This window comes from Enhydra lutris, unplaced genomic scaffold (genome assembly GCF_002288905.1).
Source record: "Enhydra lutris kenyoni isolate GAN:26980312 unplaced genomic scaffold, ASM228890v2 scaffoldscaffold26, whole genome shotgun sequence".
NCBI lineage: Eukaryota > Metazoa > Chordata > Mammalia > Carnivora > Mustelidae > Enhydra > Enhydra lutris.
In genome coordinates, this window is record NW_019154110.1 from 4,848,147 (window position 1) to 4,871,940 (window position 23,794).

Here is a 23,794-nt window from a genome sequence, read left to right on the forward strand (position 1 = left end):
TTTGTCTGTCTGTTTTACACATCAAATTCCCACCTCAGTTTCTGATTTCCACTGACTGTCTCTGGGCCTTCTGCCTGTGGAGGTGGGGAGGGTAGTTTTCCTGGGTTCTAAGTTTATGAGGGAGGGGTACACGGAGTCACCAGTCCCGGCTCAGGCTCTTGCTGGTGATGTCCATGGCTGCAGTGTGGGCAGTGCGGAGGGCTTCATGTTCTTCAGGGACTGCCGCCTCAGGCACTAGGGGGCAGCTGAAGGATGGAGGAAGGCGAGACTTGTACAATTCCTGAAGGCAGCTTTTTTTTTTTTTTAAAGACTTTATTTATTTATTTGACAGACAGAGATCACAAATAGGCAGAGAGGCATGCAGAGAGAGAGAGGAGGAAGCAGGCTCCCCGTGAAGCAGAGAGCCCGATGCGGGGCTTGATCCCAGGACCCCAGGATCATGACCTGAGCCGAAGGCAGAGGCTTTAACCCACTGAGCCACCCAGGCGCCCCCTGAAGGCAGCTTTTGCACAGAGCCCAAAACAGATAAGGGGATGGGAGTCTCTCACTTGTCCTCTGCGTTGAACCCTGCTGGGGCTTGACACATTGTGCTGGGGTTGTGGGGTGGGCACTGCAGGAGCGGCACTTGGGCTCCCGCCCAACATGGAAAAGCCCCAAGTCTCAGGACCGCCAGATGAAGCAGGCTGTCTAGGAGGTTGCCAAGGGCTCTTGCCCATTCCCATTGGGATAGAAGAGGACACAGAGAAGGCTGATTTGAGGGTCTGGGCAAGGGTAGACCTGTTGAGGTTTCATGCTAAACTTTGCCCACTTAGCTGGGACGTGGGGGTACATCAAACACCTGGTCTGTCTGAGGGGATGAAAAGATGAGAGAACTAGGTGTGTTCTGTGTGAACTGGGGAGGCCATGCTCTGTGTAAAGTGCTCCACCCAGCTAATTACTGCAGTATGGGGATGTAGGCTCAGTGGGACCCTGCCCTTATATTAACAAAAATAGGTAACACTTATATGGTACTTTGTTTTGTTTTGTTTTGTTTTAAAGATTTTATTTATTTGACAGACAGAGATCACAAGTAGGCAGAGAGGCAGGCAGAGAGAGAGGAGGAAACAGGCTCCCCATGGAGCAGAGAGCCCGATGCGGGGCTTGATCCCAGAACCCTGGGATCATGACCTGAGCCAAAGGCAGAGGCTTTAACCCACTGAGCCACCCAGGTGCCCCGGTACTTTGTTTTTTAAAAAAGTTTTATTTAGGGGCACCTGGGTGGCTCAGTCAGTTAAGTGTCTGCCTTCAGCTTGGGTCATGATCTCAGGGTCCTGGGATCAAGCCCCGCATCGGGCTCCCTGCTCCATGGAGAGTCTGCTTCTCCCTTTCTCTCTGACCCTCCTCCACACTTGTGCATGCTCTCTTTCTCTCTGTCTCGAATAAATTTAAAAAAATAATAAGAGATTTATTTATTTAAGAGGGAGGGAAAGATTGCTTGAGCAGGGTAAGGGACAGAGATAAAGAGAGAGAATCTCAAGCTGACTCCCTGCTGAGCATGGGACTCAACGCAGGGCTCGATCTATCCCACAACAACCCTGGGATCATGCCTAAGCTGAAACCAAGAGTCAGATGCTGAACCAACTGAGCCACCCAGGAATCCCCTGTTGCACTGACTGTGTATTCCTGGCAGGCCAGGCCCTATTCTTTTCTTTTTTTTTTTTTTTTAAGATTTTATTTATTTATTTGATGGTGAGAGAGAGACAGTGAAAGAGGGAACACAAGCAGGGGGAGTGGGAGAGGGAGAAGCAGGCTTCCTGCTCAGGAAGCCCGATGTGGGACTCGATCCCAGGACTCTGGGATCATGACCTGAGCCGAAGGCAGCCACTTAACGACTGAGCCACCCAGGCGTCCCTAGGCCAGGTCCTATTCTAATCACTCTACATTCAGTAACTCATTTACTACAACACTGTATAAAGCAGATACTATTACTATCCCTATTTTAATATGAGGAAACAGGCACAGAGTGGTTAATTAATTAAACTCTCGAGAGCACTCAGGTGAAGTGAAGAAGTCAGGATTTAAACCTAAGTGATCCAGAATTCTGGATCCAGGATCCAGAATCTGCTCGTGAATTTCCTAAAATTTAAGGTGAAGTATTCACTTATACGAGTTGGAAATGAATTCAAATGAATTAACAAAACACTGAATGAGCCAAATATGCTAAAAAGGTACTATTGGCTTTCCACCTCCATATTTAAGGCTTGAGGAGAGGACGCCCAGAAGAGGCGCTCTATGATATGGATAAACAGCGATGTGATCGGTGATATTTGGGTGACTCCTGTGCCAGGCTCTTTACATGAATGACCTCATTTTATTTTATTTATTTCTTTATTAAAGTTTTTTTTTTTTAAAGATTTTATTTATTTGACAGAGAGCGAGAGAGCACAAGCAAGGAGAGCAGCAGAGGGAGATGAAGAAGCAGGTTCCCCACTGAGCAGGAAGCCCGATGTAAGACTGGATCCCAGCACTCTGGGATCATGACCTGAGCCGAAGGCAGATGCTTAACCTGTGAGCCACCCAGGCACCTCTTTAATTAAAGATTTTATTCCAGAGAGAGAGAGAGAGAGAGAGAGAGCACGAGCTGGGCGTGGGGGGCGGGGACGAGCAGCTGAAGAGGGAGAAGCAGGCTCCCCGCTAAACAGGGAGCCCAATGTGGGGATCAATTCCAGGACACTTGGATCATGACCGGAGCCAAAGGCAGATACTTAACCAACTGAGGCACACAGGCGGCGCATTTTATTTCTTCAAGTAATCTCTACACCCAACGTGGGGTTGGAATTTATGAGCCCTAGATCAAGCCCCCTGCGCTCTACGGATTGGGCAAGCCACCCTAAGTGAGCTCATTTTAGTAAATGTATCCATTTTCCAGATGAGAAAACTGAGACTGAGAGCTGCCTGTGGTAGCCCAACAGGTGTTTAACGCCTGCAGAGTTTGCGCTCTTAATCCGAGGGACTAGGGATGTGTTCTGCAAGGAAGCGGGGGACTAACGAAGAGTTTTCGAGCAACACAGAAATCCGCGGACCTCCTCCACCGCGGTTGGCGCGGGATAGACTCCTTTCAAACCTGCCGACCCGCTCCTTGTGGACCCCACCCACCCTCGACCTCTTTTCCTCCCCGCTCCCCTGGAGTGCGGCTCGCGATTGGCTGCGACCGCTGTCGTGGTCCCGCCCCCTCCTTGCGGTTTTCCGATTGGGGGCGGCTTGCGTAGCTCCGCCCTCGGCGTCTAGAGCAACCGGAAGCAAGCATGGCGGCTCCGGGGGAAGCTGCTACAGACCTAGGTGCGGTGGCTTTCAGGAGGGGCCCGCGGCTTGTGTATTGAGAGGGAGGAATGCGGGATTTGGGGATTGTGGTCTGCAAGAGGTCCCGCGGACTGGGTGTCGGAGGGTCGTTTCAGACAAGATCCCTTTAGACTTGGGCGCGGGCCCCTAGCACAGGGTTCCTACCTATGAACGCGGCCGGAGAGCCTCTGAGTGCAGGTTGCTGGGGCTCTTAAGGGTCGGGTGTGGGGCGTGCACCTAAGCCCACTTCCAGCGGCTCAAGTCGCTACCTCCGTACCCCCCAGAGGTGGTCCGAGGAAAGCGGGCGGCTCTCTTCTTCGCTGCGGTGGCCATCCTGCTGGGGTTGCCGCTCTGGTGGAAGACCACGGAGACCTACCGGGCCCCGTTGCCTTACTCCCAGATCAGTGGACTGAATGCCCTGCAGGTGAGAGGGCTCGGTGGGAGAAAGCCAGGGGACAGCCCGCTGGCAAGGTGGAGACTCAGCTGTTGGCCCTGGTGCTCCTTCCCCTAGCTGCGGCTCACGGTGCCCGTCACTGTCGTGTTTACCCGAGACTCAGTGCCATTGGACGACCAGGAGAAGCTGCCCTTCACCGTTGTGCATGAGAGAGAGATCCCCCTGAAATGTGAGTTCCTGGAGAGTCAGGGCTGCCTTTCTGGTCTGAGCTCAGTCCAGAGATGGGTTAGGTAAGAGGAGCGTGGGTGTCCCTTAAAGGTAGTTAAAAACTTACTAAAAGCCCTCTCTGAATGAACAGTGTGGTTGGGTAGAAGAAAAACAACTTTAAATTCAGTGTTCACCATTAAGGCAACAGTTTTATTCATAAAACAGTTATGCTACCCGATGAGAAGCAATTAATACTCATTAGGGGATAGGAGAGGAAGTGGGATGTAGCGGAAAGGACACTGGGTTTGGATTCAAGTTGGGGTTGTATACAGGCCTTCTTAAATTTAACGTGAAATAGGTTACTGAATATTAGGTACTTTTCAGTACCAGGGATTTTGGAGTGAATGAGGAATTGATGATGTTTATAAGAAATTCATAGTCCAGTAGGGGAGAAAGACACTTAGATAAAGAAATCACAATCAAAAGTATTTAAGAAACCGAGATTGCACCAAAGAAAGAGACTTTAACTGTCTGGGAGGAAAGGCAGGCAGAGAAGGTTTTGAGAATGTCATTTTTAAGCCGGATTTTTAAAGGATGTGCAGGAATTCAGGTTAAATGGGGGAGGGGAAGACGGGAACAGCATGAGCCAGTAATAATAATCTCTAATATTAGTTGTTCATTATATGCCAGAAACTAGGTAAAGGACTTTACATGTGCTGCCTCATTTAATCCTCTCTTAACATTATGATCTCCATTTTATAAATGAAGAAACAGACTTAAGAGATTTTGATTTGTTCAGGATCACACAGCTAGCTAGTAAGAGGTGGAACTGGGATTTAAATCCAGGCCTGACTGATTCCGGTGTTCTGGCTTTTCACCAACAAACTCTACTGCTTCCCCTGTAGAAGCATGGAGGGGTGAATCAACGTGTTGGGGGATCTGTGAGAAGTTTTACTTTTCTGAAGTGTGAAGTGAAAGTTTAGGAGTGACTGGATGTGTAGGCCAAGTCCAGACCGTGACATTCCTGTATGCCGTTTGCTGTCTAGCTTTTTAACCTTGGTAATACACATTTTTTAAAAAATCATATTTCATGGGACCCCTGGGTGATTCAGGTGGTTAAGTGTCTGTCTGACTTTTGATCTCCACTTGGGTCTTGATCTCAGGGTTGTGAGTTAAGCTCCGTGTTGGACTCCACATTGGGGAGGGAGCTTACATTTAAAAAAAATTTAAAAAAATCATATTTCATACAGTTCGAGCTAATGTAAACACACATAGTTTTTGTTTCTCAAAACAAGAATGGATCATACCTCACCTGTTAGTTTAAACATGATTGTTATCAATTTGTCATGGAATTCTTCGTATTTAGTGACACGCCATTCCGTAATAGGGACGTATTGTGGAGTAGAATAGTGGAATGGCTGAGAGTATGGAATTTGCTGTAAGAGAGCTGGATAAAACCTTGGTTCTGCTACTTATTTGTGTGAATTTGGGTGAGGTTGTTAACCTCTCTAAATCTTGGTTTTCTCATCTGTTAGATAGGAATAGTAATAGGTTTGTTCATTTATTCAACAAATATTTATTGAGTATCTATATCAGATACTGTTGTAGTTGCTGGAGATACAGCAAACAAAATAGGCAAAGTACAGTGAACAAAATAGATGAAAAAGAGAAGAGACATAGGAAGATAAATGTTTGTTTGATGGCTCAGTCAGTAGAGTATGACTCTGAATCTTGGGGTCATGGGTTCCAACTCCAGGTTGGATGTAGAGATTATTTAAAATAAAATCTTAAATAAATAAATGTATGTTGGGTGGCGACAGGAGAAAAATAGTTCAGGACAGGGATAGGGCAGTTTTCTTGGGGGATAAGGAGATCATTGCTGTTTTAGAAGCACGGCCAGGGAAGGCAGCATTTGAAAACAAGACTTCCAAATGAAGACCTAAGAAAAGATAAAGGAGTAAACTGTATAGATATCTGGGAGAAGAACATTTTTGGTAGAGGGATAAGCAAGTATAAGGTCCTCAAGTAGGAGCAGAAATGGTGCCTTTGCAGAACAGTGAGAATCCCATTGTGGTGAGAGGGAGGTGAATGAGGGAAAGAGTAAGAGAAGGTGACATAAGACCAGAGTGAGGGCAGAGGGGGCAGAGGAGGCTAGACTCACATACAGCTTTTATTCTGGGTGAGAAGGGAAGCCATTGAAGGATTTTGTTTTGTTTCCTTTTGTTTTTTTCAAGATTTTATTTTTAAGTAATCTCTACCCCCAACGTGGGGTTGGAACTCACAACCCCAAGATCAAGAGTTGCACACAGGGATGCGTGGGTGGCTCAGTTGGTTAAGCGTCTGCCTTTGGCTCAGGTCATGATTCCACGGTCCTAGGATGGAGTCCTGCATCGGGCTCTGTGCTCAACAGGGAGCCTGACTCTCCCTTTGCCTGCCACTCCCCCTGCTTGTGCACGCTCTCTCTCTCTCTCCCTCTCCCTCTGTCAAATAAATAAAATATTAAAAAAAAAAAAGAGAGAGATAGCAAGAGCAGGAACAAAAGCAAGGGGAGTGGGAGAGGGAAAGCAGGCTTCCTTTGAAGCAGGGAGCCCAATGTGGGGCTCGATCCTATGACCCTAAGATCATGACCTAAGCCGAAATCAAGAGTCAGATGCTTAACTGACTGAGCCACCCAGGCTCCCCTTATTACTAATTTTAATGGAACTACATTTAGTGTTTTGTCATTAAGTGTGCATCTTCTCTGTATCAAGAACATTCATTGAATTTAATTATTTTGAGGCACATATTGAAGTGATCATTGGTTTTTCTCCTTTCACCTGTTAGTAGAGTGAATATTGTAATAGATTTCCCCTTGGGAGGGTTGATGGTAGGATGGTAGAATGGTTGATAGTAGGATGTCCATAGGCAGAGGCAAGAGCTAGTTAGGGGAAGGAGGTGGGGTGCCCTGTATTTGATACCATCTGTGTAGAAATCATTAGAATTGGCTGCAGCTTCTTGGTCTTTCTTTGCAAACAATATTCTTGCTGTCCTGAGACACTGGACAGTGTGAGGGCTAGGAAGGAGGACAGAGGTCTGTACTTAGTCTTCTTACCTTGCTTCTTCCTTTTCCTCTCAGACAAAATGAAAATCAAATGCCGTTTCCAGAAGGCCTATCGAAGGGCTCTGGAGCACGAGGAGGAGGCCCTGTCCCTGGGCAGTATGCAAGGTACCCGAAGGGGTGATTATGCTAGTTTAACATGAAGCCCTCTTTTTCCTCTTCCGATCTCTTGTCTTAACTTCAGAATCTCTGGGGAAGCTGGGAATGAGATACCGTGTGTTTCAGCCTGGGCCACTGGGGGCTGAGCCTGGCCACAGTGCCAGCCAGGTGTGAGCAGGAGGTGGAAAGCTCAGGCCCTCTGTAGGGGGCTAGAGGGAAAGGGAATGGTGTTTTTGCTTCTGGTGCACCTCCTGCTTTTGTCCCCAGAGGCAGAAACCATGTTAGCTGAGCCGCAGGAGCAAGCAGAGGGCTCCCTGACTGTGTACGTGATCTCTGAAAACTCCTCGCTTCTGCCCCAGGTAGGGTGAGCAGAGAGGCTGTGGACTTGCCTTATCCCATCAGCTCATTCTCTCCTAGGTCACCTCCTCCTTGCAGTAGCACCCCACATTGCTGGCATTTGCTCCAGAAAACTCTTTAACAAATAGTTTTTTTAAAGAATGAAAATAGGAAAAAACATAGAATGCAAATAGGGATTTTTTCATTGACTCTGGGTCTTTCTAAAGCCCGGACCAAGGTCCGATGACCATTTAAAGTAGAAAAAAAAAATCAGGATGAAAAAGAAAAGAAGCTTGTTTGAATGGGTTGTGATGGGAATACGGGTGACACATTGACCTTTTCACTTGACGAGCAAGAGGCTCAGTGGGAGCTATATCACGTACTGTTTTCTTTTACAATTTGTGATGAAATATGTAATTCTTTTTTTTTTTTTCTTTTTAAAGATTTTATTTATTTGACAGAGAGAGAGAGATCACAAGTAGGCAGAGAGGCAGGCAGAAGTGGAGGGGGAAGCAGGCTCCCGGCCCAGCAGAGAGCCCGATGCAGAGCTTGATCCCAGGACCCTGAGTTTACAACCCGAGCTGAAAGCAGAGGCTTAACGCACTTAGCCACCCAGGTGCCCCCAAATTTAATTCTTATAAAAAGATGAAAAAATTTTAATGACCACCCATGTACCCAACCCCAGCTTGCAAACTACAGTCTAGCCGTAGCTGAACTCGTGCATCTCCATGGTTCTATGCAGACCTGCTCCCTTTTGGCCCAGGGTGACCATATTTTGTGTGTGTCATTTTCTTACTTTTCTTTCAAGTTTTATCATATGCTTTGTATCTCACTAAGCAACATACACAGTTTTACAAACTTTTGAACTTCATATTAATACCCCACATGTTCTTCTGGAACTTTCATTTTGTTCCACATTTATGTTTGAGAGAATCATCTGTGATAATCAATGTGCAGTTGAGTCTAATTTGTTCATTTTTTAATATGTTTCATTATTGAAACATAACCACACAAGTTATCCATCCTGTTGCTGATGGGCAGTTGGATTGTCTTCTGGTTTTTGACTCTTAGCATTTCTAAGAGTGCTAAGAATTTCTAAGAATGCTATTGTGAGCATTCCGGGGCTTGCCTCTTTGCCACGTGCTGTCTACTTATATCAGACTTTCCAGGTGTGTGTTTATTCCACTGTCTGTGTTCAGCATGGCATCTCCTACTAGTTTCCAGCCTGTGAAGATTTAGATCACGCCTGGGACTTAAGTCTTCTGGGAAGGCTAAGGGAACAGAAATGAATGAAAACATTCATGCACACTGATTGGTCAGAGGTGCTGAGATAGGTGTTCACTATGAATCTAGAGGGAGGGGTAGGCCTGTTGGTCAGTGGCAAAAAGTCAGATTCTCTGAGACAGGAGCCAGCATGCTCTCTGCTTTCTTCCCTGAGCCCTCGACGTTCTGTCCCTTGGTGGCCTCTCACAGGACATCATGAGCTACATTGGGCCCGAGAGGACAGCAGTTGTGCGAGGGATCACGCACCGGGAGGCCTTTCACATCGTGGGCCGCCGCGTAATCCAAGTAGCGCAGGCCATGTCTTTGACCGAGGACGTGCTCGCGGCAGCCCTGGCTGACCACCTTCCAGAGGACAAGTGGAGCGCTGATAAGAGGCGGCCTCTCAAGTCCAGCTTGGGTAGGGTGACGGGGCTTTGCTGTGAGAAGGGACAGGGAAATGAATGATGCGGAGGTGATGGGGCGGAAGGGGAATCTGCACGCGGACTCTTCACTCCTTTCTTCTTTGGTTTCATGTTTTTAAAGCACTTAGTGTCCCCCTCCCAGTTTTATCCTCCCTTGGGTTCCCTGATGGCCACCAACCCCATCCCGGAGGAGAGACAAGTTCAGCTCAGTGCAGGGTACGGCTGCCTCTGGCTTCCCTGACTCCTGTTTTTCTAGGCTATGAGATCACCTTCAGTTTACTCAACCCAGACCCCAAGTCCCATGACGTCCACTGGGACATCGAGGGGGCCGTCCGGCGTTATGTGCAGCCCTTCCTGAGTGCCCTCAGTGCTGCGGGCAACTTCTCTGTGGACTCTCAGGTGAGATTGGGAGCAAGCTGGGGAGTCCCTTCCCTGACCACACCCCAGAGTCTTCCATATTGTTTTCAAGTGGAGTCTGTTCTCCCAGTTCTTAGAGCTCGCTGATTTGCTAGGAATTGCCTGCGTGTGTATATGACTCTAGAGTCTGCTTTCCCACCGTGGTGTCCAGCTCGGGGACTTTTGTGAAGGTTTGTTTAAAAAAACAACCTTCCTTACAGCCCCCTTTAGAACCATATTCACCCACTTGTGCCATCCTTAAGGAATTTATTTTAAAAATAAAACTTCCCAAAATATGTTAATGTAGTAGCAGCGAAGATGGCAAGAATGTAGCTTCCTACGTGTGAAGAATGTATCACACAGTGTCCTTTTAGGGAAAATGTGGGAGACATTTTTATCAGGTCTTGCTAGTGGGAGTACTTCTGAATCACTGACTTGAGTTGATCTTGCAGATACTGAATTAGGCTCTTCTTGTTTCCCTCTTTGTTTTAGAAAGCCTGGTTAAAAAAAAAAAATGCAGTTTCAAAGCATGTATTTACTGTATTAACTTTACCCTGGGCTTTGTTTTCCCCGCCCCGCCCCCCCACCACACCTATTTTTCTCTCAGCTCTGATTTTGTCTCTTTTTTTTTTTTTTTTTAGATTTTATTTATTTATTTATTTGACAGAGATCACAAGTAGGCAGAGAGGCAGGCAGAGAGAGAGGAGGAAGCAGGCTCCCTGCTGAGCAGAGAGCCCGATGCGGGCCTCGATCCCAGGACCCTGAGATCATGACCTGAGCTGAAGGCAGAGGCTTAACCCACTGAGCCACCCAGGCGCCCTGATTTTGTCTCTTATATTTTATCCTGTCCTCATTGTATCTTTTTTTTTTTTTTTAAGATTTTATTTACTTATTTGACAGAGAGAGAGAGAGAGAGATCACAAGTAGGCAGAGAGAGATTCGGGGCTCGATCCCAGGATCCTGAGATCATGACCTGAGCTGAAGGCAGAGAGGCTTAAGCCACTGAGCCACTCAGGTGCCCCTCACTGTATCTTTTTAAGGCGCTTCAGATCCTTTTTGGGACAACGTGGAGCATGAATCAATACACAAAATAATGTTCTCCTTTCTTTGCTTTACAGATTCTTTACTATGCAGTGTTGGGGGTAAACCCCCGCTCTGACCCGGCTTCCTCCAGCTACTACTTGGCTGCACACAACCTCCCCCATGTCATCAACCCAGTGGAGTCCCGGCTGGGTGAGCTGAAGACGAGGGTCTGTCTGCCAGGCTGGGAAGGGACCCTGAAGGCTCAGGGTGGGGTTGGAGGCTGGTAGTATATCGTTCCGGTTCCCAGGTTGGGTGGTCTGAGGGCATCAAGGAAGTGTTGGGCATTTAGGCTCCTTTTTCATGATACTCATGAAACTTATATCCAGAAACATTTTTTTAAAAAAGATTTTATTTATTTATTGGACAGAGAGAGATCACAGGCAGGCAGAGGTGGGGGGGGAAGCAGGCTCCCTGCTGAGCAGAGAGCCTGATGTGGGGCTCATCCCAGGACCCTGAGATCATGACCTGAGCTGAAGGCAGAGGCTTAACCCACTGAGCCACCCAGGCACCCTCAGAAACATTTATTAAACATGACTCCCAGTGCTTTTTATAAAGACATGGTAGGCTGCATCTCCCTCCATGCAAGTCATCCAGGAAAGATACGGTCACGCATATAGGAAAGATAACAGCAAAAGTATGTGAAGGCAGAATTTGGAAGGTTCTGCTGATCGAGGTTTGAAGCTGGGATTCTGGACTTTAAGTGTGAGGGTGGTACCTATGAAGAAGAGATTACTACAAGCTGTAATATAAGGAAACCAAAGTTAGTATATCACTCGTTGTGGGATTTCAGTGTGGACCATGATATGGGAGGGACTACAGGTGATCCCTCCCTCCCTCTCTCCTTCCCTCCTTCTCCTCTCTCCTCCCTCCCTCCCTCTCTCTCTCCCTCCAGCAGCGTTGAGTACAGAGATAGAAGGGCTTTCCAGGCAAGGAAAACTCTGAGCTTAGATGTAGAAGAGGCAGAAAAGATAGGCATTCAGAAAGCTCAGAGAAGTTTAGTGTAGAGGAATTGTGAGGGAGTGACTGACGTAAAGCTGGCAAGGCGGGCTGGTGCCAGATCATAAGGCCCATGGTAAGTAGCTTGAGCCTTTACCTGGTGTGAATGACTAGTTATTGAAGGATTAAGAGGGAATTGACATGAGGTCATATTTATACTTATGTATAAAATGGGCTTTAGTTATACGGGTGTGATGAGGCAATGCCCAAGATGGTAGTCTTAGATAGTGAAGGGGGCCTGTTAGAGAGGGGGAGATTCCAGGGGCCTTTGAGGGGCTAAGAACTCTACATGTATGTGGCACATCTTGGGAGAATGTTCAGAGGACGTCCTTGACTGCAGAAACCCAGGACTGGAGGTTATCCTGGTGATTATCAGCTGGGGAAAATGAGGCCCAGAGTGAGTGACCAGAAAGTTAGAGGCTGACCCGGAACTGAGTTCTAGACCCAGTCGGTTTTGGTAATCTGACTAACCTTCTCTTTGTACCGCAGGATCCAGCGCTGCCTCCCTTTACCCAGTGCTCAACTTTCTGCTCTATGTACCCGAGCTTGCCCACTCCCCGCTGTACATTCAGGACAAGGATGGGGCTCCAGTGGCCACCAACGCCTTCCACAGTCCCCGCTGGGGTGGCATTATGGTAATGGTCCTAGAGCCCCAGCTTTAGGGACAGACACATGTTCCCTGAGACTGTTCCTTCTGTTATTCCTCTGGTGTCCTCCATGGCCCAGCCTGTGGGAGGGGCAGCACCAAGTAGGTCAGGGTGCTGTGAGCTCATCCTCTCCCCTGCCAGCCCCACAGCTTCTTATTTCTGTCACTGTTTTCTATAATACGACCCTTTTGCATGTAGTGGTTTGCACTCACTGAGGACTTCTCTGTGTGTCCATCTTAGATCTTGGCCCTGTTTATGGCAATCTTGCAAGGCTGGGGACTTTGTTTCTCCGGTTAGACTGGGAGTTTCTCATAGGAACTCTTAAAATGGAATAAAAAATATTTTTTACAGGACTTTTGAAGGGATAATGGAGATAATTTATGAAAAGCTCCTAATAGGTTTTCAAAAAAATATTAGCTAGACCATCAGGTTTATAATTTCTAGAGACCTTAAGGTCTTCTTTTTTTCCCCCGGCCTCCAGAGCGTCTAGGGCAGAGCCGTGAACCATCTGGGTGTAGTCCTGAGGCATTCTCCTTTCCCCCCCGCAGGTCTACAATGTGGACCCCAAAGCCTACAATGGCTCGGAGCTGCCAGTGAGGGTCGAGGTGGACATGGTGCGAGTGATGGAGGTGTTCCTGGCCCAGTTGCGGTGAGGTCCTGGCTGATGCGCCTGGGGATGTGGCCACTGAGTCTGACCCCAGCCTTCCCAGCTGAGTAGAACGACATCTCACCCGGCAGGGATACCTCCCCTGTGCCTACAGCTGCAGGCAAACCAAGCAAGCTTTCTAAGGATCACCTTCTCCATCTCCTAAGAAGGAGTAGTTGCTGACAAACTGTTAGAGAGAAAAACAAACTCCCAAACGTCAGGTCCCTGGGGTATGATTAGGGGTGCTTAAGGAAAGAGCTATGAGTTCTGATGCTAACCGCTATGTTGGTAGTAGCTGCCTAATGCCCTGTGCTGAGGATTCTAGGGCTGTGCCTGGGATGATCAGGAAAGAGGATTCTGATTGATTAGCAATGTCTGCCCTGGGTGTGGGATTAGAGAGGCACCTGTTTATCAGAAGTGGTGCTGGATCGGGGCGCCCAGGTGGCTCAGTCGGGTGGGCGGCTGACTCTTGGTTTTGGCTCAGGTCACGATCTCTGGGTCGTGGGATCAAGCCCTGCATTGGGCTCCACACTCAGCATGGAGTCTGCTTGTCTCTCTTCCTCTGCTCCTCCCCTGCTTGCTCACACACACACACACACACACACACACACACACTCTCACTCTCTCTCTCTCTCTCTCTCTCTCTTAAATAGATGAATAAAATCTTTAAAAAAACAACAAAAAAAGAAGTGGTCCTGGATCATCCCCTTAACTAAAGGCTCAGTGGTCCCATTTGTCCAAAGAGAGGGGAAGAAGGATGAGGGGATTAAGCTAGGTATTACCAGAAATCTTGTCACCATGGGACCTTTTTTCAAACAAGATCTTAGAAATCTAATCCAGAAACAGGTAAAAGCAAAAACACTGGTTAAAACGGGGCTTGAGGCTATGTTTTGCTGAATGTTGCCACTTACCTCTCCGAGACCCCAAGGCATTTCCCTATGACTTCCGTGGTTCTGGGTAAGACTGAAAATCTTTCTCATTATTCTAGGAAGCTTAGCTGTCTTCTACTCCCAGCCTTCCTGACTTCACTCTTCCTACAGGCTGCTCTTCGGGATTGGACAGCCCCAGATACCTCTGAAATGCCTGTTTTCAGGGCCCAAGAGTGAAGGGCTAACGACCTGGGAGCTCGACCGGCTGCTTTGGGCTCGGTCAGTGGAGAACGTGGCCACGGCCACCACCACTCTCACTTCCTTGGCTCAGCTTCTGGGCAAGATAAGCAACATTGTCATCAAGGATGATGTGGCATCTGAGGTGAGTGGGCAGGGGATGGATTTTGTGACAGGACCCAGAGTGGCCAGCAAGGGCCAGGGTCTGGTGTGAGACCAGAGCCAGACGAGGCCCAGGGTGTGTGTGGGCATGCATGCATCCGGGAGTGCTCCAGTGCTCTAGGGGGCAGGACACCAGATGGGGTGTGAGGTTTTAAGCTGGCACAAAAAAGATACACTGTAGCCCTTTTATACTGGTCTCCATATCCTGGGCAAACTCCAGGCAATGTGCCTTGTAGATGGCAAATACAGTAAGACCCATTCCCGCTCCCGCCCCAACACCCCTCTGGTGCCTAGGACTTAACGGTAAACCCCTGCCCACTTCCTAGGTGTACAGGGCTGTAGCTGCAGTCCAGAAGGCGGCAGAGGAGTTGGCCGCTGGGCACCTGGCCTCTGCCTTCATTGCCAGCCAGGAAGCTGTGACGTCCTCAGAGCGTGCCTTTTTTGATCCCTCCCTCCTCCACCTCCTCTATTTCCCGGATGACCAGAAGTTTGCCATCTATATCCCGCTCTTCCTGCCTATGGCCGTGCCCATCCTCCTGTCCCTGGTCAAGATCTTCCTGGAAACCCGCAAGTCCTGGAAAAAGCCTGAGAAGAGAGACTGAACAGGACAGCAGAATCTCAGTAGGAAGCCTTCCTTTCTGGCCAGAAGGGGAGGTGGGAGATTGAGAGGCACATAAATGGGGCCTGCTGTGAAGGACTTAGCTCCAGTAACCAAAGTACAACACTCCAAGCAGGGTTCATCTTTCCTTCCCTTCCCATTCCGCTAGCTCAGGTTCCCCCCACAACCTTTGTGCCCTCTCCCCTTCCCTCCAGAAGACGTGTCATTTGGGTCTCCTTATCTGGCTTAAACTTGAAGGCCCTTTCCTGTCTCCCTCCGGGGCAGGGGCAGTTTGTTGTGCTTCTGGCCTGTTCCTCGAGGTCCTCTTGCACTCAGAGGGAGCCTTAGGGGAAAGCCCTGGGTTGGATTCTAGCCCCCTCCCCTCCATGCTTCTTTCTAACCCCTCAGGGAGAGCCCTAGCACTGCTCTCATGGAAGGGGCCAGGTCGCCTCCGGGGCCTTCTCCTTCCCTCCCATCCCTCCTGGTTGGCTGTGCCTGTTGGGTATAGCCTGATGCTGAGCATGTGGCTGAGTTTCTCTTCACCCTTTTATGGGTTAGTGTGGTGCAGTGGGGAAGGTTCCAGACTTGGGGTCAAGCATGCCTGAATTCAGACCCTTTTTTCTGTACCTTCTGTACTTAACATCTGGGGAGCACTGAATAAGCCACTTAATCTCCCTGAGCCTCAGTTTTTCATTTGTTCAAACAGCACTGATTCCTCCCTTACAGGGTGGTTATGAGGATTAAATGTGATAAGCATATGAAAGTGTCAGGTCTATTTTAGGCTCTCAATAAACATTGGTTGAATGTTAATTGGAATGATACGAAGTATGAGCATACCTTTCATTCTTCATTTGTGTCCAAGTAATGGTTTCCTGCCAACTGTCCTGGATGCCTGGGCCCACCTTGCTTCTACCTGGCCATGTGCCCTAGAGAGAGGCCCCGCTTCCCTGCCCTGGAGGGCCCTGTGGTGGCAAGTCGCCTAGGCTGTTGTCCCTTAGCACGTACAAGGTTGCCCAACAAAGCTGTTAGCATCTACTTCTGCCTTTTTCGCAGGGGGTCTGGGAGGGAATAGCTTGTACCAGTGTAAGCCTTTAAATACAAACTCATTCATAAATTCATAAAAAGAATATATTAAGCACAGTTGTAACTGCTAGGTATTATAAGAGAACAAAGACAGGATCTCTGCTTCCACGGAACTGATCTTTTAGTGGGGAGAGTCAATGAACAAAAACTAATTTCAGATCCTGCATTAGAAGGAAAAAATAGGCTGATCAGATGGGGACCTGCAGCTAGTGCTTTAGATTGGGTGTTGGCGGGGGAGGGGAGCTTTGAGCAGGTGACATTCGAACTAAGACCAGAAGAGAAAGCCATCTGGGGGAAGAGCATCCCAGGCAAAGATCCTGAGGCGGGAACTCGCTTGAGGGGCAGACGGCAGGACAGAGTGGCGGGAGCGCAGCGAGTATGGAGAGGTAGACAGGACTCCTAGTACCTAGTGAAAAAGTGAATGAAGCCCAAGGCGAGGCCCCGCCCAGCCCCGGGGGAGTGATCGCAGGTTGGTGCGACCGGCCTTTGGGCGGGGTGGGCGGGGCCCAGAGCTGGCCCACCCCTGGGGGCGGGGCGGTACCTGGGGCCCCGGCCGGGGGCGGGGCTGCGGACGCTCCCCCTTCTCTTCGTTCCAGCCGGCGCAGGCAGCCGCCGCGGCAGCAGGCGAGCGGCGGCCCTGCGAGGCCATGAAGGTGAAGAAGGGCGGCGGCGGGGCTGGTACGGGGGCGGAGCCCGCTCCAGGGGCTTCGGGCCCGAACGTGGAGCCCAAGCCCGAGCCGCAGCTGCAGGCGGAATCCGAGTCCGGGTCCGAGTCGGAGCCCGAGGCTGGCCTGGGGCCCAGGCCGGGGCCGCTGCAGAGGAAGCAGCCGATCGGGCCAGAGGACGTGCTGGGGCTGCAGCGGATCACCGGCGGTGAGCACCGGCGGGGCGCGCCGCCAGCAGCGGGAGGGCGGGAGGGAGAGAGCGCGGGAGGGGGCCCTCGCGGAGCTCGGAGCCTGGGCCCCCGCCCCCTTTCCCGCCCTACCACCTCCCCCTATCTCCCCTCCCCCACCGGGGTGCCCCTTGCCTGAGTTCCCTACCCTTCTGCCTCCGAGCGTGAGATTTCCATGTTCCCTCTTCCCTTGATCTCCTTGTGCCCGCTTCTTCTCCCTTTAGACATTTATTTTCACCCTACTCCTTCCTTCCTGAGGAGGCCATCCCCCTTTCCCATGGTGGAGGTCGGGCAGCAGCTGCAACTGTGACCCCTTCCCCATGGAGCCGTCACAGGCCTTTGAGGCTTTTCTCTGCAATAATGAGGATGGGTGCTAAGTGCCATCTGTCCTCAGTCCCCACCCTGGAGGCTAGGCAGAGGCTGAGTTACTTAGGTGACTTTAAGACCCTCCAGTCTCCCTGACCATTAAATGCCCTCACTCTGGGTCCCCCTAGGAGGTCTCGGGCCATCCTCCAGCCCCAGGAAAGGACCTGGGCAGGAAGCTTCAATGGGTTGGTCTGAGCCCTCTCAAGGGAGTAGGTTACTGCTCCCTGCACCCTCCCCCCTACCACCTTAGCCTGTCTTCTTCCGGGAGGCCTAGTCTCTGCTGTGGTTAAGTTTCTGAACTGAACTGCCTGGGTTGAAGTCCCAGCTATGACATGTAATTGGCTGTGTGACCTTGGGCAAGTAATTGCACCTCTCTGACCATGTTCATCTGTAAAATGGGGATAACAGCACTTACTTCATAGGGCTGCTGTGGAAACCAGTTTTCTGATTTTGCTTAGTGCCTGGCCTGCTGTGTGCTCTGTAAATAGGGCTCTTTTGTCAGTAGTACTGAGGGCCCCACAGGACTGCTCACGGCTGCTGCCTGGAGGCAGACAACTGGGCATTCAGGGCCCGGGAGGAGGTTACCACAGTCAGGGAACAAGGGCTAGGAAGCCTCGTGCCAGAGGCAGTGGCTGAGCCTCAAAGAACAGAGGCATTTGGAGAGAGAGTGGCCCTCTACCTTAGCTTCATTTTTCAGTAATCCTGCTCTGGCTCCCTCTGCGAGAGCAACTCTTGGAAGCCCTCACTAGTGGTGGGGGGCAGGTGCTGGAGTGGGCCTGAGCCCTGGAGTTGGGGGAGCAACAGAGCCCGAGGCTGCCAGCTGGAGCCGTGGAGGGGACTGTAATGGCAGATCTAGCTAGGCCTGTGCATCTGAGTCCCTGGGGGACCAGCTTCTCCCTCCTCTCAGAGCCAGGCAGCAGCCATTCTTGGCTGGGCCCCCAGAGCACTGAGCTGCCTTGCCCAAGCAGACACTAGCAGAGGGAGGGGGCCTGGACCAGTCTGATGTTCATGCCAGTTGAGCTGGAACTGGCAACAGCAGCATTTAGAATGGGGGCAGAACTTATAGGGTTTGTGGAGGTCAGGCTGACCTGTCTGGGTCTTCGGTAACTTTAGAGGTTATTTTGCGACTGTGGGGGTGCCCAGCCCATGTCACTGCCGTGTGTCCCCTAATTTGGAAGAGATTCAAAGCTGGTAGACATGGGGCATCTGTGAGGATGAGCAGGGGAAGGGGCTTCCTGGGAACTCTTTACTCTCTAGAAGCTGAGAACCAGGTTCCAGGGATCTCTATCCTGGCACCCCCTGATCTCCTTTGACCCTAATCACACAGGTCTGAGTTTTGCTCCTCCTGGATTATTGGCCCTGAATCCAGCTTAGGAAGATATTTGTGGCAGAGGGCAAGGGGGTGGCAGTTGTGTTCTGAGCCTTCGGCCACTCTGCCCCTTTATCTGGCCTGACCCTGGTCCCAGGCCTCATCCTTCCCTTGGCAGAAGGGAGGGTGTGGGCGCCGCGTTCTGAGCCACGGGCATCCCACTTCCCTCACTTCCTCTAAGGACAAAAGGGCTGATAATTCAAGGTGTGGTAGAAGAGACTGAGGGCAGACCTAAGAACTTAGCCCGGCATTCGAGGAGAGGCTCCAAGAGCAGAAGAATGTGGAGAAGGAAGGACATTCCCAGGAGCTGGAGCTGGGCAGCTAGGATTTTGCTCCCAGTTCTGCTACCTCTTTTCCTTGTGCCCCGCACCTTCTTTCGGCATCTTTGGACTGGTACTTACTTTCTGTTTAAATAAGGTGTGTTGAGGGTGAGGTGAGGGCTGCTCACTGGCATTCCTCCTCCTCCTCTCTCTCTCCACCATGGACCGTGGTTGACAGGCCAGGGATCTAGCCTCTCCCCCTAAGCCCTGCTGGACCCTAGGATGCCAGGAGGCTACCAGGAGGGCTTCCTGGAGGGGGCTGCCCTGGGCTTGGGGACGAGAGAAGGACTTTACATTCACTTCCTCTTCCTGCCCCAGAGGAATAGGAGGTGGCCCAGGGGCCTGGAGGGTGATTTCCGGGCCTCTGTCAGGGAGGATGTGATGGCCTGCCGGCTGACAGCACCAGACCTACCATTGCTCCTTTCAGTTTGCAGGGGCCTCCCTGAGCACCTACAGTTGTTGCTGGACCAGGCCCTGATGTTCCTAAGCAAGCTTCCTCAGCCACGGTTCACCACTGTGTCCCGGTTCCTCTTCTGGGCCCTAGGACTCCCTTTCCCCCACGCACACACCCACTTCCTGGCTTTGCTTATACTCTTCTCTCTGGGGGTGGCTCAGAGCTCAGGCTAGGTCGATGAGCTTTGAGGGGGTTCCCTCCATTTGCTAAGACTTCCTCCCATTTGGAGATCAGCAGGGGATGGGAGCAAAGGTGGCCCCCTTCCCCCAATATTCCAGGCTCTGGGCTTGAGTCAGCAGAGCTTTGGCTAAGCTGCTTAAGGGAGCTGGGCTTATATAAGCCGCTTATGGGGAGAAGAGGGGGTTGTGTGGGGGAGGAACCTCGGAGGGGTTGTTTGCCTGCCCTAGCACAACCTAGGTCAGGGAAGTCCTTGCCTTGACACCTCCTAGAGGTAGCACCAGGGGCAGCTATGTGGCAGGGGGTGTGAATGTTCTCCGGGGAAGTACTGTGTTTCTCCTGAGGTGGAGCTGTGTCACCCTCTTTAGCACGAGGTTCTCAAAGGCCAGGGTTGTATCCCTCTCTAGCTGGGGTTCCTTGTTAGGTTGGAGACCCATCAGGCTCACAGTCACTGAGCTGGCCCCACCAGAGCAGAGACTGGAATAAGGCCCCACAACTCCAGGATGGAAAGGAGACTGGGTAGGGGGGTGACTTTGTCTTCTACCCTCCTCCTTCACTCTGCCCCTCCCTGACCTCCGAGACCTCAGAGGATAGAGCTGTTTGTCCCTCATTAGAAGGCTGGGACTCCCTTCTCTCTTTCTGGAAGGCAATGACCTTCTGGAATCAGAGAAAGTGGTAGCTAGTCTGGGGTCCCCCAAAGGCTGAGCTGGCAGCTGGGGCTTCTGGGCGGGTCCCTTTTTTGCTTAGCTGCCTGTCTTCCCTAGACTACCTGTGCTCCCCCGAGGAGAATATCTACAAGATCGACTTCATCAGGTTCAAGATTCGAGACATGGACTCAGGCACTGTCCTCTTTGAAATCAAGAAGCCCCCAGCCTCAGGTGAGTGGTCTGGCTGGGTAGGCCATCAACAGAAGGACGAGGTGGGCGAGGGCTGTGAAGCAGGTTGCCCAGGGACTCATCAGGCGGCAGAGGAGTCAGAGAAGAGCTGAGGCTGGGCCTCTGCTTTTCTTTCCCATCTGTTTCTGGGGCTGGACATCTTGGGTGGACAGTCTGGCCCCTTCGGTCCCTGCCAGCCTGCCCTCTGCAGGCCTTCCTGGGAACTGCAGTCCCAGAGGCCCCGGGCCTCTGTCTCCTGGGGCCCCGGGAACCTCAATTAAAATTGGTGACCTGCTGACCTAGAAACTACCCCCCCTTCCCGGGGTGGGGAACCAGTTGGCCAAATGTCTGAACCCTCAAGGTGCATCAGAATCTCCTGGGGGAATTTTTAAGAATTCAGACAGATGGGGGCCCTGGGATGGGAACCCTGGGTGGGCCCGGGGCCCTGGCCTGAAGCCCTCTGAGCCCCAGTTGGGGTACATTACAGAGCGGTTGCCCATCAACCGGCGGGACCTGGACCCCAATGCTGGGCGCTTTGTTCGCTACCAATTCACCCCTGCCTTCCTCCGCCTGAGGCAGGTGGGAGCCACGTGAGTCACTGGATGGAGGTGGGGTGGGGGGTGGGCAAGGGCTGGGGATAGGGGTGAGAGTGGGGAATGAGTTCTTACTGAGCCTCTCTTTTTGGGGGGTGGTGTCTGTCTGGAGCCTTGCCGCCTGACTTCAAGGCCAAGCTCAGGTCTGCCCTCTCCTATCTGCCAGGGTGGAATTCACAGTGGGAGACAAGCCTGTCAACAACTTCCGCATGATTGAGAGGCACTACTTCCGCAACCAGCTCCTCAAAAGTTTTGACTTTCACTTTGGCTTCTGCATCCCCAGCAGCAAGAACACCTGCGAGCACATCTACGACTTCCCCCCTCTCTCTGAGGAGCTGAGTGCGTGGGAGGGGCCGTGGGGGGCTGGGGGGAGGCAGGGAAGACTAGAGAGACCAAACTGGCGGGGGAGTATAGTTCTGACCCCTTTCTCCTACCCTGGGTCTCTTGTTTGGCTGCCATTCCTATGCCACTGGTAGGGAAACTGAGGCTCAAAAAGGCTGGGGGAGCTCTGTGAGGTGGAGGGAGGTCTGAGGTTGTTCAGCTTGTCCCCATCCCACAGTCCCGAAGCCTCCTTGGCAGGGGCCCCGGCTCAGACTCCTGACCTTTGCCCCAACTGGCGGGGCCTCTCTTGCAGTCAGTGAAATGATCCGTCACCCATACGAGACACAGTCTGACAGCTTCTACTTCGTGGATGACCGGCTGGTGATGCACAACAAAGCAGACTATTCCTACAGTGGAACGCCCTGACCCGCAAAACCAGCCCCCTGCCCCAGGAGGGTCCTGGGCCCTTAGCTGTGTCCTCCCCAACACTCATCTCTCAACCCGAGGTCTTCTGCCTGGGGAGTGGTCCGAGAGCCCTGGACCCCCAAGTTGGCAATGGGAGGGAGGGTACCTGATGTCCCCAGTCCAGGTCTCTGAAGCCCCTGGGGTGGGGGTGGGGTAGGAGGGCTGTCTGCCTCCATGTCCAGGAAGGCCTCCTAGGAGAGGAGTAGCCAGGACTTCCGGACAGCCTAGCTGGGCCTCTGGGACCCAGGTTTAAGAGTAGTGTTCCCCTATCCAGGCTTTGGCAAGGTCAGGGCAGGGACCCGTTCCCTGTTCCCTGCCTGCCACCAACAGGCTATTTAGGATTGTCGATTCACAGATAAATATCCATTGGAGTGAGGGGCTGGTCTGGCTGCCAAGATTCCCAAGGGAGCCAGGACCTGGCCCCGGCCCCAGCCCCAGCCCCAGCCCCAGCTCCAGCCCTAGCCTTTACCATCGGGGGTCGAGCTACTGCCTAAGGTGTGGGGGGGATCCCTCCAGATTGTGGCCTGTGATAGGGCCTGGACCAACTGTACATAGTTTTCAATAAACTCTCTCCTTTTCTGTTCTTTGGCTGTGAGCCCACATGTGTGTATGGGGAGGGGGTGGAGTTGGGGATGGGGCGATAACATGGCCCCCAGGTCATCCTGTCCACTAATCCTCTATACCCTGGTGTCACACTCAGCATCTTGAGTCAGCATTTAGCATATGTTGCAGCCAGAAGGGGTTTTTCCTTTGATAAAGATGGAGACCCAGACTGTGAGAAGGGAAGATTTGTCCCAAAGTCATAGGCAGCTCTGGCAAAACAGAGGCTGGGACAAAGGCCCTCAACTCTAGGGTAGACGGAAGGTGTGTGTGGAGGGGGTGGTCTGGTTCTCTAGAGCACCTTTCCCCACCCAGAGACCACTAGGACTGCTAGCTAGGTTGTGCACTGAGCCCTCATCAGAGAGACAGGGTGGACATGGTTTTGGCTCAGGTCCGGGGGAGCATCTCCTGGCCTGGCTGGCCTGCATAGGACATGGCCCCTGGCCCCTAGCACCACCCCAAACCCAGAAGAGCTCTTAATTTCCTTAGTGGAGGAAACGGAGAACCTGGGGTAGGTAGAGAACTCACACCCTACTGTTCTCAGGCACTAATTTGGATATGCCTGGTGACCACCCTCTCTGGGCTGAGACTTAACTAAGATGCCTACAAGTGCCAGGATTCCTCTGGGTTCCTTGGAGCCCTGGCTGGGCAGCACTCTGGGAATTCTAAAATGAGTGAGACACGAACACACACTTGTTCCTAGGAATAAGATGGACTGGGCCTATAGGGAGGGGAGAGGGATCTGGGGAGGATCCTTGGAGGAGACATCTGTTCCCAGCAGGACCACGGACGCTCAGGATGATTGGCTGGAAGAGGCGGGATGAACGTTGAAGCATAGGGAACAGCATAAAGCAGGGGTCTGGAGGCAAGATGGATCAGGTGTCTAGGGGAAAGTGGATATTTATGATGTGAAAGGAAGACAAGTCTTCTGGAGCCTTGTAGTCTCGGTGATAAGGCTTCTCCAGGGGAAGGTGGGAGGGTTAATCGGGATGACCCGGTCAGATTATCTCTGGCCGCTGAGAGAAGGCTGGATTTGAAGGAGCGAGACTAACAGCTGACACACACTGAGTGCCAGGCCTGGGGCTATGTGTTAACTTAGACTGTTCGTAGTTGCTTCTGAGGTAGGCACTGTTATTATGCCCATTTCACAGGAAGTGTGGGCCTAGAGGGATGAACGTGTGTGGCCGAAGCTGTGTGTCTATTCAGTGGCAGGGTCAGGGGTCTAATCCCACAGTGTGGCTCCAGGTCACAGACCCCCACGGCAAGCAGAGGGGCTCTTGGGAGGGTGGTGCAGGAATTTGGGCTGACAGCCAAAGGGAACCTGAACTCCGTCAGTATCCACAGAGACGGCGAGAAACAGACGAAGTGGAGATTTTCAGAGGTGAGATTTCCAGAACTGGCGGCTGATGGGATGAGACGGCCAGAGACAGGAAGAAGTTGAAGCTGAAGCTTGGTCTGGGGCCTGAATGTCGGGGTGGGGTGGGGGGTGGGATAGCTGTCACGGTGCTT

The 23,794-nt window shown here is 51.5% G+C and overlaps 2 protein-coding genes across 2 annotated transcripts; both read left to right on the forward strand.

Annotated features, from left to right (window-relative positions):
* Window positions 1-3,268: 3,268 nt before the first annotated feature.
* LOC111151695 (phosphatidylinositol glycan anchor biosynthesis class S) lies at window positions 3,269-16,172 on the forward strand. The gene is made up of 12 exons (XM_022509833.1): window positions 3,269-3,318; window positions 3,603-3,742; window positions 3,830-3,941; window positions 7,035-7,124; window positions 7,383-7,474; window positions 8,925-9,132; window positions 9,393-9,535; window positions 10,651-10,765; window positions 12,101-12,246; window positions 12,807-12,907; window positions 13,945-14,155; window positions 14,499-16,172. The coding sequence occupies exons 1-12, from the start codon at window positions 3,285-3,287 to the stop codon at window positions 14,772-14,774; spliced, it is 1,668 nt and encodes a 555-aa protein (XP_022365541.1). The 5' UTR covers window positions 3,269-3,284; the 3' UTR covers window positions 14,775-16,172.
* A 282-nt stretch (window positions 16,173-16,454) lies between these two features.
* On the forward strand, window positions 16,455-22,268 carry LOC111151803 (unc-119 lipid binding chaperone). Its single transcript, XM_022510014.1, has 5 exons — window positions 16,455-16,726; window positions 20,196-20,309; window positions 20,794-20,896; window positions 21,066-21,238; window positions 21,534-22,268. Exons 1-5 carry the CDS (start codon window positions 16,501-16,503, stop codon window positions 21,644-21,646), a joined length of 729 nt encoding a protein of 242 aa, XP_022365722.1. The 5' UTR covers window positions 16,455-16,500; the 3' UTR covers window positions 21,647-22,268.
* The last annotated feature ends 1,526 nt before the right edge of the window (window positions 22,269-23,794 follow it).